We start from the raw sequence: 17,408 nt of genomic DNA on the forward strand, positions 1-17,408 counted from the left end.
ACTAACAATAACAACAACAAAAGTTCTGCGGGAAAGAAGGAATATTTTGGAAATGACTAGACAGAAAACTAAAGTAGGACTCAGCAACTGAAGGCACCATACCATATCTGCTCCCTGTTTTTTGAACCCTCTTGATCTTGTCTTGTTCTAGAAGAAAAAGCAAATCATTCATTTCTACTCCTCTCAGACTTTCAAACTCCACCTATTTTGCATACAGAGATTAGGCAATAGGGACCTTTGGTTTCCTTGGCTGTGCTTCTCAGGGCCTCTGACTGGCTAAAACCCTCCACAGTTCCTTCCCAGTCTGTAGACCCGGAAAGGAAATCACACTGTCTTATTGTAGGCTGTCAGTTTTGGCTACAAAATTAAAGGTAAGGCTTTATTTCTAATTCTCAGTGTAAGTCACACGGCTTCCAGAAACTTTGGGCCTGTGTTTTGGAACTCCTAGTCAAATCTTCAGGCTTCTTGCATGATTTGAGAGCAGAAAATAATTATACTCTCCCCCCCCCCCACATCCCCAGTTCAGAAAGCAGAGAAAAAAATAAGCTGTCCGGATTTATATCCTCATACAAGAACTCTGTGTTATAATCTAATGTGGGGCTATTTGAAATTATTTCTGCTGCAATTTTTTTGAGAGATTTGTGGTGAACAGGGCTATCGCCTGGATTGCTACTCTCTGATGAAAGAGTGGGATTTGTGGCTATCCTCAGGCAATGTGCTAAAACAAACTCCACCCAAAATTAACATTTTATGGGTTGTCTAATGTGTGAATCTCACTATTGTGGTTTGTAAGCTGTATTTTTGGATTAATTTTGGAATACAATCAGCTTTGAGGGGTTTAAAATAGGGTTTAGGGGATCCAGCCTCTGAACTGATATAGAGGAGAGTTTTCTTGACATGGGAGTCTAACCCCACTTCTTGGTTTACTTAAATCACTTAAATGGGTGTACACATTGTTTTGAATGTTTAAATTATGATTTATGGAACAAGAAATAATTGTGGGTTCACCAATCTGAGTCAAAAACCAACAAACATGTAATGGTTTTAACTAGGTGTCTAGAACAAAGACTACTGAAATACATGCCCAGTTCAATTTTATTTGTGGAAGACTAGTGATCAACTTCAAAAAATTATTCACTCTTAAGCAAAACATTGTAATTATGTGAAACTGCAATTTATTTTTCTTTACTATACAAATATATTCAATTTGCAAGATTTTCTGCTTCAAAGATTTTACATGAATTAGTAATTTTCAGTTATAATGCTGTTTTTGAAAACGTGGCCATCAGCGTCTGTTAAAAAGATGATGGTGAACTTAACCATAGTCTGTTTAGTTAAATTGACTTTATGGAGATCAAACTGTAAACTAACAATCAGGGACTTCGCATAGCACATAGGCTAAACTATGATTGGCTGATTTGTGGTTCAAGGTAATGGGTGAGCAAAACTAATGTAAAGCCTTCCACTTGCAAACTCAATCTTGACTTCTGGCATCTGCCTAGCCCTAGACAATTCTGTGACATTTCCCTGGCAAGGTTTTTCTGCTGGGATTTCTGCTGGATTTGTCCCTGGCACATCATTAATGACTAGACTTACTGCAAGTCCTTGCTTTTCTCTAGAAGGTTGTTGGGTATCTTCTGGTGGATGTAATTCAAACGATAGAAGCATGTCATAGGTGGTCTCACACAGAGGTGGGTTTCAGCAGGTTCTGACCAATTCTGGAGAACCGGTAGCGGAAATTTTGAGTAGTTCGGAGAACCAGTAGTAAAAATTCTGACTGGCCCCTCAACCAGCTATTCTCTGCCTCCCAAGTCCCAGGGAGGAAATGGGGATTTTGCAGTAACCTTCCCCTAGATTGGGGAGGAAATGGAGATTTTACAGTATCCTTCCCCTGCCATGCCCACCAAGCCATGCCATGCCACGTCCACCAAGCCACACCCACAGAACCGGTAGTAAAAAAAATTTGAAACCTACCACCATTCCCAATAAAAATATCTCTGGTCTTAACTCTATAGGTTGTTGTAACATTCCCTCTAACCATGTTTGTATTTTAACCTAATAATTCTTTGCTTCCTTACGTGACCACTACATATGATAATATGATCCCAGCAATTGATGACATTTCCACCATTTAGCTGATTTATCTTTAAACATTTTTGCTAATCTTTCTGGTGACATATGCCAAGAAAAAGTATCTTTGAACGTGTTGGCAGTATCTCTTTTGGACATTAAAGTTATATTTCCAGCATACTATAGTATTCGGCATATATGAAAAACAATTGGAGTTGGATAAAATTTTATTGGGAACAGAAGGAAAAATTATTACAAAATTATATAAATTTCTACTAAGACATAAAATAGAGGAGGAAGTTGTAAAAGAAACGATGATTAGTTGGAGAAGGAATTTCGGCCACAGCATAGAATTAGAACAGTGGGACAAACTATAAGAAAGGAACTACAAACTCACAACAGCAGTTACCTACAAAGAAAACCTCTATAAAATGTTTTATAGGTGGCATTTGCCACTAGTGAGATTGGCCAAAATGTATCCCAATTTATCACCTAATTGTTGGAGTTGTAACTATAAATCCGGAACATTCTACCATATGTGGTGGACGTACCCCATCACAAGGAAGTATTGGTGTCAAATTCAAAAATGGTTAGAAAAAATTACAAAGCAAAAAATAGATATGAAACCTGAATTGTTTTTATTAGGAATACTGGACCTAAAAATAAATAAAAACCTTCAATACATTATATTGCACATACTTACCGCAGCAAGAATCACATTCGCAAAAAATTGGAAACAAAAAAATATACCATCAGACAAAGGAAAATTTTAGAATGCGCAGAGATGGATAAAATGACTATGGAGTTGAAAGAGAGAGAGGATTCGGACTATTATGAAATATGGAATAAAATGTACAGTTGGCTCGAAAATAGAAATCAGAACAAGAAATGTTTAACTTAATATTGATGAAACTTAAAGTAACTGAACAACATTAAATAAAGAGAGGTAAATATAAACGAATATAAATGTGTAGATAACAAATGAATATTATAATGTATATATATATATATATATATATATATATATATATATATATATATATGTTGGAGTAATGTGATTATTCTACTACTGAGTAGTAAATAGAAATGATTGAATAGGGAACTACAAAAGCAAAGTACATAAGTTGATACAAAATGCTGTAAAATTACCATTAATGTTATGTAATGTTCAATACGTTACGTTTTGACATGTTTTGTTTTTATATGAGTGTGATTGTTTTTTGTGTTGTTTTTAAAGACAAACTGTTTAATAAAAATTATTTTATTAAAAAAAGAAGAAGTTATATTTCCAGCATAATATAGTACAAGGTGGACTTCTAATTATACAATTACTGTCCAGAATTTATTTAACAATATTGGTGGTAATTTTTTAAATAAATATGAATGGAATATAAAAGGTGTTTTTAAATGCTCTGAAATGAAATGTTGGTAAGAAGACACTCTTAAAATATCTAATCAGAAAGATAAAATGTAAAATTAGGCATGATGGTCAAAGTTTGAATTGATTAAAGTAAGCTTCCCAACTTATTTAGCAAAATGTTTGATGAGGTATGGGAACTCTTGCATATGTTCCTTTTATTTGTTCTGACTCTATTGCTTGACATTTCTCCAGAGATGGCTACCCAAGATTACCTTCGTCAGGACTGCCAGATGGTCCATGGCATTCCTATGGTCTATGCATTCTCCTTTGACTGGGATAGAATTGAAAATTTCCAGAGTAGGCCAGATGATATTGTGATAGCCACATATCCCAAATCTGGTGAGTTTTCAGTATTGGAAAAGGGCAACCTGAAGATTTGTCACCTTTTCATGATGCCTTCATTTTATGAAGTTTTTTTTTCTTGGAATGCAGATTTCAGTACAACTTCTGACAAACCTAATGGGCTGTTTGTTTCCAGGCACAACGTGGCTAAGTGAAATTGTGGATATGATTCTGAATAATGGTGATCTTGATAAATGCAAAAGAGATGCTATTTTCAATAAAGTGCCTATGTTAGAATTTGTTGTCCCAGGAAAGATGCCAGCAGGTAAGCTTAGATCCTATTTATTAATGTGTACTTTAGAGACACTGGGTAGAAAAGATCAAGAGAACTGAAAATCTGGAGATAAAAGCATCTGGAAAGTCATTTCTGTACTCCCTTATTTAATCACTTCGAGTGAATAAAAACATTTATGTAGTGAGGAGTGGAAATATGTATTTTTGGAGGAGGGTCTACTTTGTCCATTTACTGTCTGAAATAGGAGAAAAACAACAGACATTTGTCTGTAAGAGTAAGAGAAGAAGGTTGCATTGCATGAAATGAGTGTGATACAGCTATCCAAATAGATTTGCTGCTTCAAGTCCTAAGCCCATTGAAAGAATAGTTTGTGGAGCATCATGTGACATAAAAAAATCCTAAGAAAAATAAGAAAAGATCAAAAAGCTATTCATTACTACTTATTTAATAGGCTACCATCCCATATGTTCAAATATATGATGGAATCATGGTTATATCTGTTAATCCATATTAAAACAGAACACTATGTTTCTCATATCAATATCAATTTTTTTAAAAAAAACAACTAAATGAAAAAAATTAATCCAGTTGTCTAGCATTACTATTAGACCCAGCTCCTTCAAGGCTTGCTTGATGCTTATGAGGAATCGATACATAATACTGCATTGCTCCAGCATCTTAGTAAAGGATATTTTGTTAGTTAAATGTTACAGATCTCTTTTTTCCTCTCCTCTGGTCTGAGCTATCACTAATAGCACCTAAAAAAAAAATCACTATCAAGTGATGTTACACACACACATCAGAACAAAAAAGAAACATTACACAAAAAATATATACTATTTCTTGAAGCCATTTTTCAAAAGAAGTTTCTGAGTCCACTGGATGGATAGTGAAAATAAAAGGAAATCAAATACGCTGCAGACAAGTCTCTAAGTTCAGATGCCTACACAGGAGGATTAGACGAAGACAAACGATAAATGCAATATAAACTTGTACAGATTAGGCATGCTATGTGCAATTCCAGAGAACTGAAAACCTGAGAATTTATTTAATTTATTTATTAAATTTTTATTTTGTCCATTATATGCTTTGGTGTGTTTACAGATAATGCAGAACAGCACTGCATACTTAGAGGAGAAAGGTCCACATTGATAAATTTAAAATCCTCACAAGTCATTAGGTCAACTGAAGTGGCAGCAGTCGGCCTGAAAGATGTTGAATATGTTTGGCAGTGCATCATTTGGTGCGGCGGCAACAATGAATTTACTGGCTTTTTCAGAAATGCTTGGGGAGAGGGACACAAGATGCATGACAGACCATATATTTGTGCCACCCTGAAGTAGACACACATTTTCTTTGACAAACATAGAAGAATGAATACTGTGCAAGTAGTTCAGCTTTTATATCCTCCACTGCTCACAAGACTTCTCCAAAGCTTGTTAACTTGTTTGGACGGGAGTTTATCCAAATATACCTACAGCAGGGGTGGGTTCTACTTACCTTTACTACCGGTTTGCAACGGGATTGCATGCGCATCTTGCTTCTGCGCATTGCCAATGATGACATTCGGGGCAGTGGGCGGGGCTTCCCCCAGTTTTACTACCAGTTCTTGTGAACCTGTCCAAACCGGGGGCAACCCACCACTGACCTACAGATATACTATGTTTCCCACAAATTCTCCAATAGTTGGGAAACATCAGGCAACACTGAATACAATGTATTAGGAAAAAGGTTCCTAAAACTGGAAGGAAAGTGGCCTTAAATATTGCTTTTATCAAAGGCTATCCAACATTAAATAGGAAATTGATATTCAAAGACTGCTGCCTAGGTGGATTTGTAGAGTTCAGTTTTCAGTTTTGTAAAAATCAATAACAATGGATATCAAATGGGAAAATGCCAAAAACGCTGCCACAGATAGGATTCATTGGAAGAAGCTTACTGCCCTATGTGCTTTATGTGTAAGGAACTAAATTATGATGATGAAAAATCAATTATTAATCTTTAAGAAAATCATTAACCTTTAATGATCCTTTTTAGTCACATTATATTTTTTCAGTGTTTATCATTTTTAAATCACCTAAATAAGTACTAAATAGTTTCAGGAGTCAAAACTGGCTTGAATACAGCCCCCACCCCACACACACACTGAATGTAATCAGTTTAATAGGTGCCTCTTGCATTTCCAATTATTTTCTATATCGGCAGTGTCTATATGATATTCCTTATCATCTCATTGTTTTGCTTGCAAGGCACAGAACAGTTAACTCATATGCCCTCTCCTCGCATTGTGAAGACCCACCTCCCAGTAAACCTACTTCCCAAGTCTTTCTGGGACAAAGGCTGCAAGGTAAGTACATTTGTCAGCATGATACATTGTGAAAGGGTCTGGATGACAGAGGGCCCTCTAATCCAAAACAACCCAAACTCTTTAGAAGTAAATTTTCCTTAAATACTGTCATCAGAGTTGCTAGTTACTTATATCTTTTTATCAGTGGTGAAATGTAAAATTTGTTAGTACCGGTTCTGTGGGAGTGGCTTAGTGGGGGGGGGGGGTAATGTGACTGGGTGGGCGTGGCCAACTTTTTTTTTTATTTTTAAAAGCATTTTTTCTACAACCATAAGAGGTTACAGAAAAAAATGCTTTTAAAAGCTTCTGACGATCAGGCAACTCAGCTGGGATCATCAGAGGCTTTTAAAGGCATTTTTTTCCCCTACAACCTCTTCAGCCGAAGAGGTTGCAGAACAAAATGCTTTTAAAAGCCTCTGATGATCCCAGCTGAGCTGTGGGATCATCAGTGGCTTTTTTTAAAAAAACTTTTAAAAGCATTTTTTCAGCCGAAGAGATTGTAGAAAAAATGCTTTTAAAAGTAAAAAAAAAAGCCTCTGATGATCGCACAGTTCAGCTGGGCGGGGGGGGGGCAGGGATTTTTGCTACTGGTTCTCCGAACCACCCACTGCTATCGCTACTGGATCAGGCGATCTGGTCCGAACCAGGAGCATTTCACCCCTGCTTTTTATATACAATATCAATTACAAATCGGGAGAAAATGATTTTACAATCTGGAATATATTATTATAACTTCCTCAGAAAAGTCTTAAGAAAAGAAAATGTAAAATGTCTTGCAGATATAATTATCTTGATACTCCATTCCTTTTTTTTTTTATTGAAAAAGTTTTCAAATACAAAATTTTTCCCCCTTTTTTTCCCCTCCCCCTCCCCCTCCCTAACCCCCCCTCCCCACCCGTCCCCCCCTGTGACTTCTTCATAACAAAAAACCTAATTCATAACAGATTACTTACCCCCTCCTCTAAATACTGACCTTTACTTACTAAAAGTATTATTAATATTATAACATCCCCTTTATCAATACATTTCAAGAAAGGAATAAAAAAAAAAAAGACATTATACTATAACATTGTATAGTAACTTCTAATTTAGCAAAATAGTATTATAACTCCCAATTTGGCAATAATCTACCCTTTTTCTCCTCTCCCAAGCTTGTATCTGTATATTATTACAACAATTCAAAACCACCTTCCACTTTAAAACTATACAATAAATCCTACTTTAACATTTGATCTATATATATTACTATAGCATTCCAAAGCGGCCCTCCCCGTAAAACCTAATTTAACATTTATTCCACTCTATCCATTCCCTCCACTCCCCTAAACGTATCACTTAAAAATCCCTTTTCTTAAACTAATCAGTCTGCAAACTAGCTTATTCACCCACTGTCCTGCAAAATTATCATACACAACAATTCTTAATGTCTTTAATTCATTGCCCACTCTACTTAAAAGTACATGTATATATATTCCATTATATCTAAGTAAAAAAGAAAAGACAATAACTTTAAATTTATAATCCATATGATATCTTCTTTAAAGTCTTTCCACTGGATTATTAAAACCATCATCCATAATAGGGTAACATAGCTTGCTGATGCAACAGTATATTCAAAATCTTCAATCATATCTACCCCCATCAGTAGTAAATATCCTCTTATATATATGAAAGTAAAAACAACCACCCGAGTGACATTATATTTATATTCCATGTAGTAATAATTGTGGCTTTCATCAGGATTATTAATTCCCATCATCGTAGTGGGTAACAACCAGATCTTCTGCATGCCCCAGTATGACTCTTTTGCCTTATAATTCAAGATAATTATAATATAGTTATCAGCACAAAAAGGAGTTCCAAAGTAGATAATTAAAATCCATCAGTTTGAGGTTCTTTTCACATCCCAAGATTACGGCAATGCAGAGGCCTGTCACCATCCTCAGGATAATATTGACCAATACGTCACCTCCTCTATATTTTCATATACTCATTCATTTTTAAAGTCACTGGCTTCACTGTTGCTTGATTTAGAAATTTCTATTTTTATGCAACCTATTTCTTTTTTTCTTTTCTTTTTGCGGGTTTGATTTCCATCCTGGTTTCCTTTCTACGGATTGTGTATCAACTAGTCGGTTTTGATTCTGCTCTGTAGATTGATTTTGTTGGTTTTGTTTTTGTGTCTCATCTTTCTTTTTTTCCCCTTGTATATCCCCTAATTGGTTTCCGTGCTTGTCCTTGACTTGATAGGTCATCACATTAAAGTCAGATGCCACTTCTCTCCGATTTGTAAATAATCCAGCTGGGGTATCCGAAAAATCCAAAGGCAGTTTATCTGGTACAGTCTCTGTAGCTCGGTATTTTCCCTTTATTTCCAACTCCTTCTGCTTATCCTGTATTATACCTGAAGACGTTAAATTCATTTTCAATCTGTTTTGATAAAATTCTTCCGCTCTTTCAACAGTATTTAACTGGTATCTTTCTCCTTGATATCTCAATATGATACCAACTGGAGCGTCCCACCTGAATAGGATATTTCTCTTTTTTAACTCAGTCACCAGAAAAGCAAATTTCTTCCTTTCCATTAATATCTTAGGTGGGAGTTCTTTGTAAATCCAAATCTTTCTTCCATGCAGTTGCAGATTAGAATTGAAGGAATTTTGCACAATATTATTCCTAATTTCCTTGTCTGTAAAATAAATCACTACATCTCTAGGCAATTGCCTTTGCTTGGCAATCCAGGAATTTATTCTGTAAACTCTGTCAATCCTACAAAACACTTCCTCGGGTTGAACCTTTAAAATCCCAGCTAGAAATTCAGAAGATATTTTCCTTAAATCATCTCTATTATCTTCCTGCAAACCTCTCAGTCTTATCGCATATTCTGTGAAATTATATTGTATCATTAAAACCTCTCTTTCAATCCTCTGTTGCAGATTTTCTATACTACCAGACTTTTGATCAGCCTCCATTTTAGGTTTTTCTTCTGAGCTATTATCCTGTGTGTTTATCAAATCATTTTCAATTTTTTGAGTTCTATTGTCCAATTTATCTTGAGATTCTTCCATTTTAGACTCTAGTAAATTAGTATTTGTAGCCAACTGTATCATAAATTCTGACAAACCATTAGCCACTTTTAAAAATTTTTGCTCCAAAAAATCAAACTTAGATTTCACCAATTCTTTAATTTCCTGCTTAAATTTTTCAAGATGCTGATTCACAATCTCATCCCTTCTTACAATCTCCTCTAAAAGAAATTCTATTATATTAAAATCAGGTTTCTGAGATTGAAGAGTTAAAACTTGTTCTTTTAAGTCATTAGGGGGGGAATCCCCCCCCCACTACTTGTTTGTTTGGCTTTATAAGTTTCAATGTCATATTTCTGCCCAGGCAAGCTTTGTTAAAAGCTAGTTTGCTAGTTACTTATATCTTTTTATCAGTGGTGAAATGTAAAATTTGTTAGTACCGGTTCTGTGGGAGTGGCTTAGTGGGGGGGGGGTAATGTGACTGGGTGGGCGTGGCCAACTTTTTTTTTTATTTTTAAAAGCATTTTTTCTACAACCATAAGAGGTTACAGAAAAAAATGCTTTTAAAAGCTTCTGACGATCAGGCAACTCAGCTGGGATCATCAGAGGCTTTTAAAGGCATTTTTTTCCCCCTACAACCTCTTCAGCCGAAGAGGTTGCAGAACAAAATGCTTTTAAAAGCCTCTGATGATCCCAGCTGAGCTGTGGGATCATCAGTGGCTTTTTAAAAAAAAACTTTTAAAAGCATTTTTTCAGCCGAAGAGATTGTAGAAAAAATGCTTTTAAAAGTAAAAAAAAAAGCCTCTGATGATCGCACAGCTCAGCTGGGCGGGGGGGGGGCAGGGATTTTTGCTACTGGTTCTCCGAACCACCCACTGCTATCGCTACTGGATCGGGCGATCTGGTCCGAACCAGGAGCATTTCACCCCTGCTTTTTATATACAATATCAATTACAAATCGGGAGAAAATGATTTTACAATCTGGAAAATATTATTATAACTTCCTCAGAAAAGTCTTAAGAAAAGAAAATGTAAAATGTCTTGCAGATATAATTATCTTGATACTCCATTCCTGATGTTTCAGAGATATTTCTTTACCTACAAAAGGAACAAGAATGACCATGAGCAGGCAAAAAAACAGGAGCGGGAGCAACTTCCAACTTGCTGCCAGCTTCCCCTTTAAGTTTCTTTGTTACAGATGTGAAAGTTAGAGTAACACAGTAGTCCTCAAATTACATACAGTTGCTTTCCAAGTCAGTTCTCCATTTGAGTCCATTCTAGATATAGAGATATAGCAATAACACTTTACTGGTAAATACCGCTTCACAGTGCTTTATAGCCCTGTGCAGGGCTAAGCAGTGAGCAGTAAACTAAGCAGTTTACAGAGTCAGCATATTGCCCCCAACAATATGGATCCTCATTTTACCGATCTCAGAAGGATGAAAGACTGAGTCAACCTTGAATCTGGTGAGATTCGAACTGCCAAATTGCAGGCAGCTGGCAGTCAGCAGAAGTAGCCTGCAATACTGCATTCTAACAATTGCGCCACCACGGCTCTATAGACAAGATCACTATTTTTTTTTATTTGCACTTATTTACTAGTTATACTAGAAATCATGAGGAATCTGATAACATGTTTTTTAGATTAAAAAGTTTATTAAAAATGTTTTTTAATAAAGGCTTAGTGATTCTAGGCAAGCCCTAGGTGCTCCGTGCATCCAAATGGAATTCTGTGAGGTTGCCTGGTTGAGCACCATTGCTTTATAAAAAGCCATAATCACAGTGTTTTTTCATTACTCTAGCGTCTAGACTCTTCAGTAGTGAAAACCTACCAATACAATTTATGCAATCTATGTATTTTTTTTCTTTGCTCCAATGAAGATGATCTATATGGCTCGCAATGCAAAGGATGTTGCTGTCTCCTTTTATCACTTTGATTTGATGAATAAGCTACATCCAGATCCTGGCTCTTGGAGTGACTACCTGGAGAAATTTATGACAGGAAGAAGTAAGTTTTCAGGAAACAAAGTGATTGAGACTGAGTGAGTTTGCTGCTGATTTACTGAAGAAAAACCCAAGTCAGATTATGGACAGATTTTTGTTCTTTTTTAGTAAAAAAAAAAAAAAAAGAAAGAAAGAAAATGTCTCCTTTTCAGGTAGGACATCAGTTACATGAGTTATGTTTATATATCTTGTAGCATTGTATGTCTAATAGTGGTTGAAAATACTCAAGAACAGTAAAGGAGATTAAAGTAGTCTCATTTTGTTAAAATCCATTATACCCTATTCATCCAAAGCTGAATTCTGGAAAAAAAATTATTATGGTTTCATGCACATCTGCCTATGCCAAAATCTGTCCTACATTGTCATAAATTGAGAAGTACAATATTATAATAAATTATTGCTTGAACATTGAATAGTAGCCTTTATTATTGAAAAGACAAGTGTGATAACTGAACCAATATTTCATAGTTCCTTGCATTTCTCTTTTTTAACTGTGCAGCTGCGACAAAGCAGTGCCAAAATTTACAAATTTACTCTGTCTACATATCCAGTTTGACAATATTCATATATTGTTTTTTACAAGGATGGAAGTTGTGCTTACAAGTTAGTCTTGACTCCTAGGATCAATTTTTGCAAATGATTTAGCATTGCTTTCTTAGGGCTAAGAGAAAATGTCTTGCCAGCTAACTTCATGCTTAAAACAAGACAGTCTTCAGGTTTGCAGCCTGATGATTTTAATCAGCATACCAATCTGTCAGATATAGTAATTAGATTTAGCCTATATAGATGAAGCTAAGCCAGAATGTTCCAACATACAGTGAACTTAAGTACACTGTATGTTACTTAATTTTCACAATCAGACCCTTGGTAGCCAGAGTTTTCATTAACTTTTGATGTAGCCACAGACTGTCAGCTACATATTGATAGAAAGCCTAACTTGGCCAAATTGTAATAGCATCTTTCTCCTGAAAGTTGACATAAATAGAGGTATGTGGCAACAATACTACTAGAAATCAGTGTAAGCTATACTTGCAGGCTGAAATAACTGTGAGATTACTATAAACATTTACAATTTAGAAAATTTTAAAGTATCCGTTATGCATATTGTTTCATATAGGCCACATTATTCTTGGCAAATTCCAGATGGAATTGAGGCTAAGACACATGTGAGTTGCCTAAATATTTCTAGTGCACTTGTACCTGAGGGGTGATTTAAAACATTGATTTCATAGCTCCTATGAAATCCTTAAACTTATAACTGCTTCTCTTTCTCTTTTTTTTATAAGCAATGATCTTTGGCTCCTGGTACAATCATGTGAAAAGCTGGTGGAATAAGAGAAATGATCACTCCATATTGTATTTGTTTTATGAAGACATGAAACAGGTAATAGAATAAGTACCTTTCAAATATTTTATCAATGCTTATTTATTTATTAATTAAATGTATATGCAGCCCATCGACTATATGACTGGGCAGTTATGATGGATTTATTTATTTAATCAATGTAGTCCACTTGTTGATAACTCAGGGCAGCTTACAGAGTTCAAACAATTTGAAAACTTTTTAAAAAGCAACCATGCTGGGAGGAATCAGATTTTTGAACCACTGTTATTGCTTACCAGAACTATACATAAAGCTTAGAGCCAAGTCCTAATGCTTCCTGAAGGCCAGTAGGGTCAGGGCCATATGAACCTCATATAGGATATTAGGGCAGAAATGGCATAGCAGAAAGATAGTTTAACTTTTACATATGATACTTTAAGAAACTTTTTTTTTTGAGTCAGATATTGGGACCCTTTAGTCCAATACAAAGGATTACAGGTAGTCCTTGAATTATAACCATTTGCTTAACAATGGTTCAAATAAATAATGGCCTCAGAAAAGGTGCTTTGCAACCTGTAAGCAGTTCTCTCACAAAACATTCCACCCTCACCCCACCATAGTCATGTAATTGCAATCTGGATGCTTATGACACCTGTTTGTACTTAAGACCAGTTGCCAAATACCCTGCAATCATGTGATTACCATTTCCAATCTTCTCTGCTGGCTCCTGCTAGTAAGTCACAGGGGAAGTTGGCCAGAAAAGTTGTTAGTTGCTTCCACCTTCCAAGAGGATTCCCTTTGTCTTGAGGCTGGCTGAAAGAATTGCCTGCTGAAGGATCCTGCTTAGATTTTGGCAATCCAAGCGATCTCAAAGCTAAAATACAGGTAGTTGAGTTATGACCACAATTTATGTTGCTAAGTGAAACATTTGTTAAGTGAGTTTGCCCCATTTTACGACTTTTCTTGCCACAATTGTTAAGTGAATAATTGCATTTGTTAAATTAGTAACATAGTTGTTAAGTGAATCTGACTTTCCCATTGACTTCGCTTGTCAGAAGGTCGCAAAACCGGATCATGTGACCCTGGGACACTACAATCGTCATAAATATGAGTCAGTTGTCAAGTATCTGACTTTTAATCATGTGACCATGGGGATGCTGCAATGGTCATAAGTATGAAAAATGGTCATAAGTCACTTTTTTCAATGCAGTTGTAACTTTGAACGGCATTGAAAAAATGCCGTTCATTAAATGAACAGTTGCAAGTTAGAAGAGCTGCATATTTAAGGATTTCAGTTTTGTGACCACTTGGGCTGCTGAAATCCAAATAGGCACAGAACTGAAATAATTCAGCAAGCTCCCATTCATCCAGCCCCCAGAAATAATAGGGAGCCAAGCACCTGAGTTAACAACAGATTCCTATCCCAATTGTACGTCAAACACTTCCTGTATGTTTCTTTTATCCTCTAAGAACTTTCATCTGTGCGGCAAAACTTTATGAAAAATAATGTGCATCAAGAGGAATATGATTTTAATATGATTTTCCATAGGATCCAAAGCATGAGATTAAGAAAATCATACATTTCTTGGGAAAGAATCTTGATGAATCAGTTGTAGATAATATTGTTTATCATACATCTTTTGATGTGATGAAGGACAATCCTATGACAAACTACACGATGGCTCCAGCTGCTGTAATGGATCATAGTATCTCTCCGTTCATGCGCAAGGGTAAGAGGTTGTATGACATCTCTGATCATTTCCTTAATTTCTAAACACAGACATAAGCTGTTTTGTAGAGAATTGCTATTCTTTTATCACTCATTTTCAGCTGATAATGTTGGAACAGAGGCAGTATTTCACTATATACAGTATATATTATTCATTTTCTATATGTGTTTGATTTGAATTATTGTGCATTTTAGGAACTGCTGGAGATTGGAAGAATTACTTTACAGTGGCTCAGAATGAGGCATTTGATGAGAACTATAAGAAGACAATGGCAGATACAACCCTGCAATTCCGAACTGAGATCTGAGGCTCCCATGACCTGTACCAGAGCTGCTACTTTTATGCAGTTCCATATAGAATATGTCATTCAATATGTTTTGAATTCTTACAAGTCCTTGATTTTAAAGGAGCAGATTCTGATTTGGCAGGTTACAGACAAAAAGAACAAGAGGTTTTTGTTACTTTTCTGGGTTTAGGTTCTTATTGGCAGTCACTTAGGCCATAGTCCTCCTGTCTTAATATATCTCCATAGAAGCACATCATTCTTTTTGCTGTTTTTAAAAGCACACTGGAGAAAAAAAAATTAGGTAAAAAACTGCAGGAAGTCAAAGGATTCATTAACCTTTACTGCTATATTTCCAAATTATAGCATTGGTCTCATTGGCTGCTATTAATTGAAGGAAAATATTGGGACAAAAAAAACCCTACAACTAAGCAGGAGTTGTGAATTAAACATTAATATTTTTGAAATACAAAGTCATTCCATACAAAATTAGGCACAAGTATAATGTATAAAAGATATTACTTCAGGAATTTTAAGGAAAAACAATCAAGAAGATAATTTTATTTCCATTTTAACTTTCAAATTGTGGTATTTGGTCTTACTCCCCCTCAAATAACATTTTACTAAGAATTTTGATTACAATAATAAAAGCTAATACAAAGCTTGGAAAACAAACCACCACCAACATCTACCACCTGAGCTACAAATATTTTCTATAATTTCTACTTCTAGCGTTAAATCAATGAAATATTGTTATAGAGTTTGATTTATCTTCAATTCTTCTTTATCTAATCACACAGATTTCTTCAAGGCTTTAACAAACTTCTTTTGTAAATCAATAAGAAAACATTTTCCCAAGTCACTTTGTTGGTTTATCATTTGTATTTTCCTTTTTAATTTTTAAAAATTTACCCACTTCTGTTTATCTAGTAAAACATCCTTTTCCAAACCATTCTCTTGTCTTGTCATTTGTAATCTTATCAAATAAAATTTGTTCCAGATCTGTTAAATCCTTCATTAACATTTCTAGACATAGTGTATCAATAGATACAGAAATCATTACTACCAGTGTTGTTCTTATAATTGCTAGCTCCAATCTTCAGACATTTCCTTTAATATTTCTGGTGTTATATATCATATCATTCTGTAAATTCTGTAATACCAAACTTGTATTTTTTCCTTCTGTAGTTCCCTCTAGTTTCCCTCTAACTAAAAATCTTTAGTTCCCTCTAGTGTTGAATTTCTGAAATAATCATTTACCTTTTGTTATGACTTGCAATTGCTAGGGTAAGCAAATGAAAACTTGTTTATTTTTATAGTTAATTTCAAATTTTTATAGTAAGGGTCAGTATTCCCATTTGCAATCCATTTATAACTTCCTCAGATCAAAAAACTTACTTAGCTTTTTGTTATTTCAAATTCTTAAGCTTTTAATTAAATTTTCGTTTAAATAATCTGCTAAAGTCTTTTCAAACCCGTCATCCTGAAGTTCTCTACTAGTTTTAAAATAATTAATAGAGAATTTCTGCAAATTAGAAAGTGGGGTTTGGAAAACTTTGTGTCCTTTAAAAGTCTCCACTGCAGTTGCAACAAGACTGCTGATTCTGTCATCTCCTAGTACTCAAAACAATAGAAAACCATTGTGCCGCAGTCTTCTTATTGCTTGTATCCTTATGATTTATATTGACTGTTTCCTAACATGATTTGATTGCTTATTTGTACCCTATGACTATCACTAAGTGTTCTGCCTTATGATTCTTGACGAATGTATTTTTTTTCTTTTTATGTACACTGAGAGCATATGCACCAAGACAAATTCCTTGTGTATCCAATCACACTTGGCCAATAAAGAATTCTATTCTATTCTTATGAGTAGACATCTGGAGCACATATGGGTGATCACCTGAGCTCTCCAAAGATATCCCAGGGAGCTAGTCTATCAGTTCTTTGATCTTTGCCACAGTTGCCAGCTCCGCTTTTGCAGCACCATCTCCAATTTACAATATTCCACTCCCCACTTACCATTGCCCAAGAGCCCAAACAATAACAGATGGATTTCTTTAGCCATTGCGTATGTGTCCAGGCCTCTTTCATCTGCTGAGTTAAAAGGAATGTTTAAGTACATAGAACATCAGAGTCGGAAGGGACCTTGGAGGTCTTCTAGTCCAACCCCCTGCTCAAGCAGGAAACCCAATACCATTTGCCTGCATTTCCATTATCTTTATGGCCGAGGTACAATCACAGCTGAAACTGATCACAAGCTGCTAATAACCATATTCAAGAAGCCCCTTTTGTGTACTTCTAGGTGTTTGCAGAGCATGATGCTTATCCTGTAGCATTACAACCTCAACATTGTTTACAAGCCAGGACATGAAATGTATATCAGTGATAACCTGAGCAGGCCTACATCAGATCAGGTGACACTTGGAGGAGAACATGAGCATCATACGGTTTATTTGTTGCAACAGGAACAAGAACAAACCTCCTTTGCCGAAGTCAATCAAGCAGACTATCTTAATGACACAAATCGGCAGCTACATCAGCTCAGGCAGCACATAGACACTGATGCAGCTTTACAGGCACTGAAGGCTATCGTTCTGAGTGAGTGGCCAGATGAGAGGGAGGCA

At 35.5% G+C, this 17,408-nt stretch overlaps 1 protein-coding gene across 3 annotated transcripts in view; it reads left to right on the forward strand.

The window, feature by feature from the left end:
* LOC117664882 (sulfotransferase 1B1-like) overlaps positions 1-15,733 on the forward strand; it is a 34,632-nt gene extending 18,899 nt beyond the window's left edge. For 2 of the 3 annotated variants that reach the window (XM_087892307.1, XM_034416277.2), the window contains 7 exons: positions 3,683-3,829; positions 3,969-4,097; positions 6,317-6,414; positions 11,322-11,448; positions 12,731-12,828; positions 14,318-14,498; positions 14,693-15,733. In XM_087892307.1, coding sequence (XP_087748433.1) covers positions 3,685-3,829; positions 3,969-4,097; positions 6,317-6,414; positions 11,322-11,448; positions 12,731-12,828; positions 14,318-14,498; positions 14,693-14,805 — 891 coding nt within the window. In that variant the 5' untranslated portion in view covers positions 3,683-3,684 and the 3' untranslated portion in view covers positions 14,806-15,733. Of the gene's footprint in view, positions 1-213; positions 372-3,682; positions 3,830-3,968; positions 4,098-6,316; positions 6,415-11,321; positions 11,449-12,730; positions 12,829-14,317; positions 14,499-14,692 lie in introns of those variants that run through there. The other variant, XM_034416276.3, reaches the window with a different exon arrangement.
* Positions 15,734-17,408: the final 1,675 nt, after the last annotated feature.

The sequence above is a fragment of the Pantherophis guttatus genome, chromosome 4 (genome assembly GCF_059756535.1).
Source record: "Pantherophis guttatus breed Tessera chromosome 4, ASM5975653v1, whole genome shotgun sequence".
NCBI lineage: Eukaryota > Metazoa > Chordata > Lepidosauria > Squamata > Colubridae > Pantherophis > Pantherophis guttatus.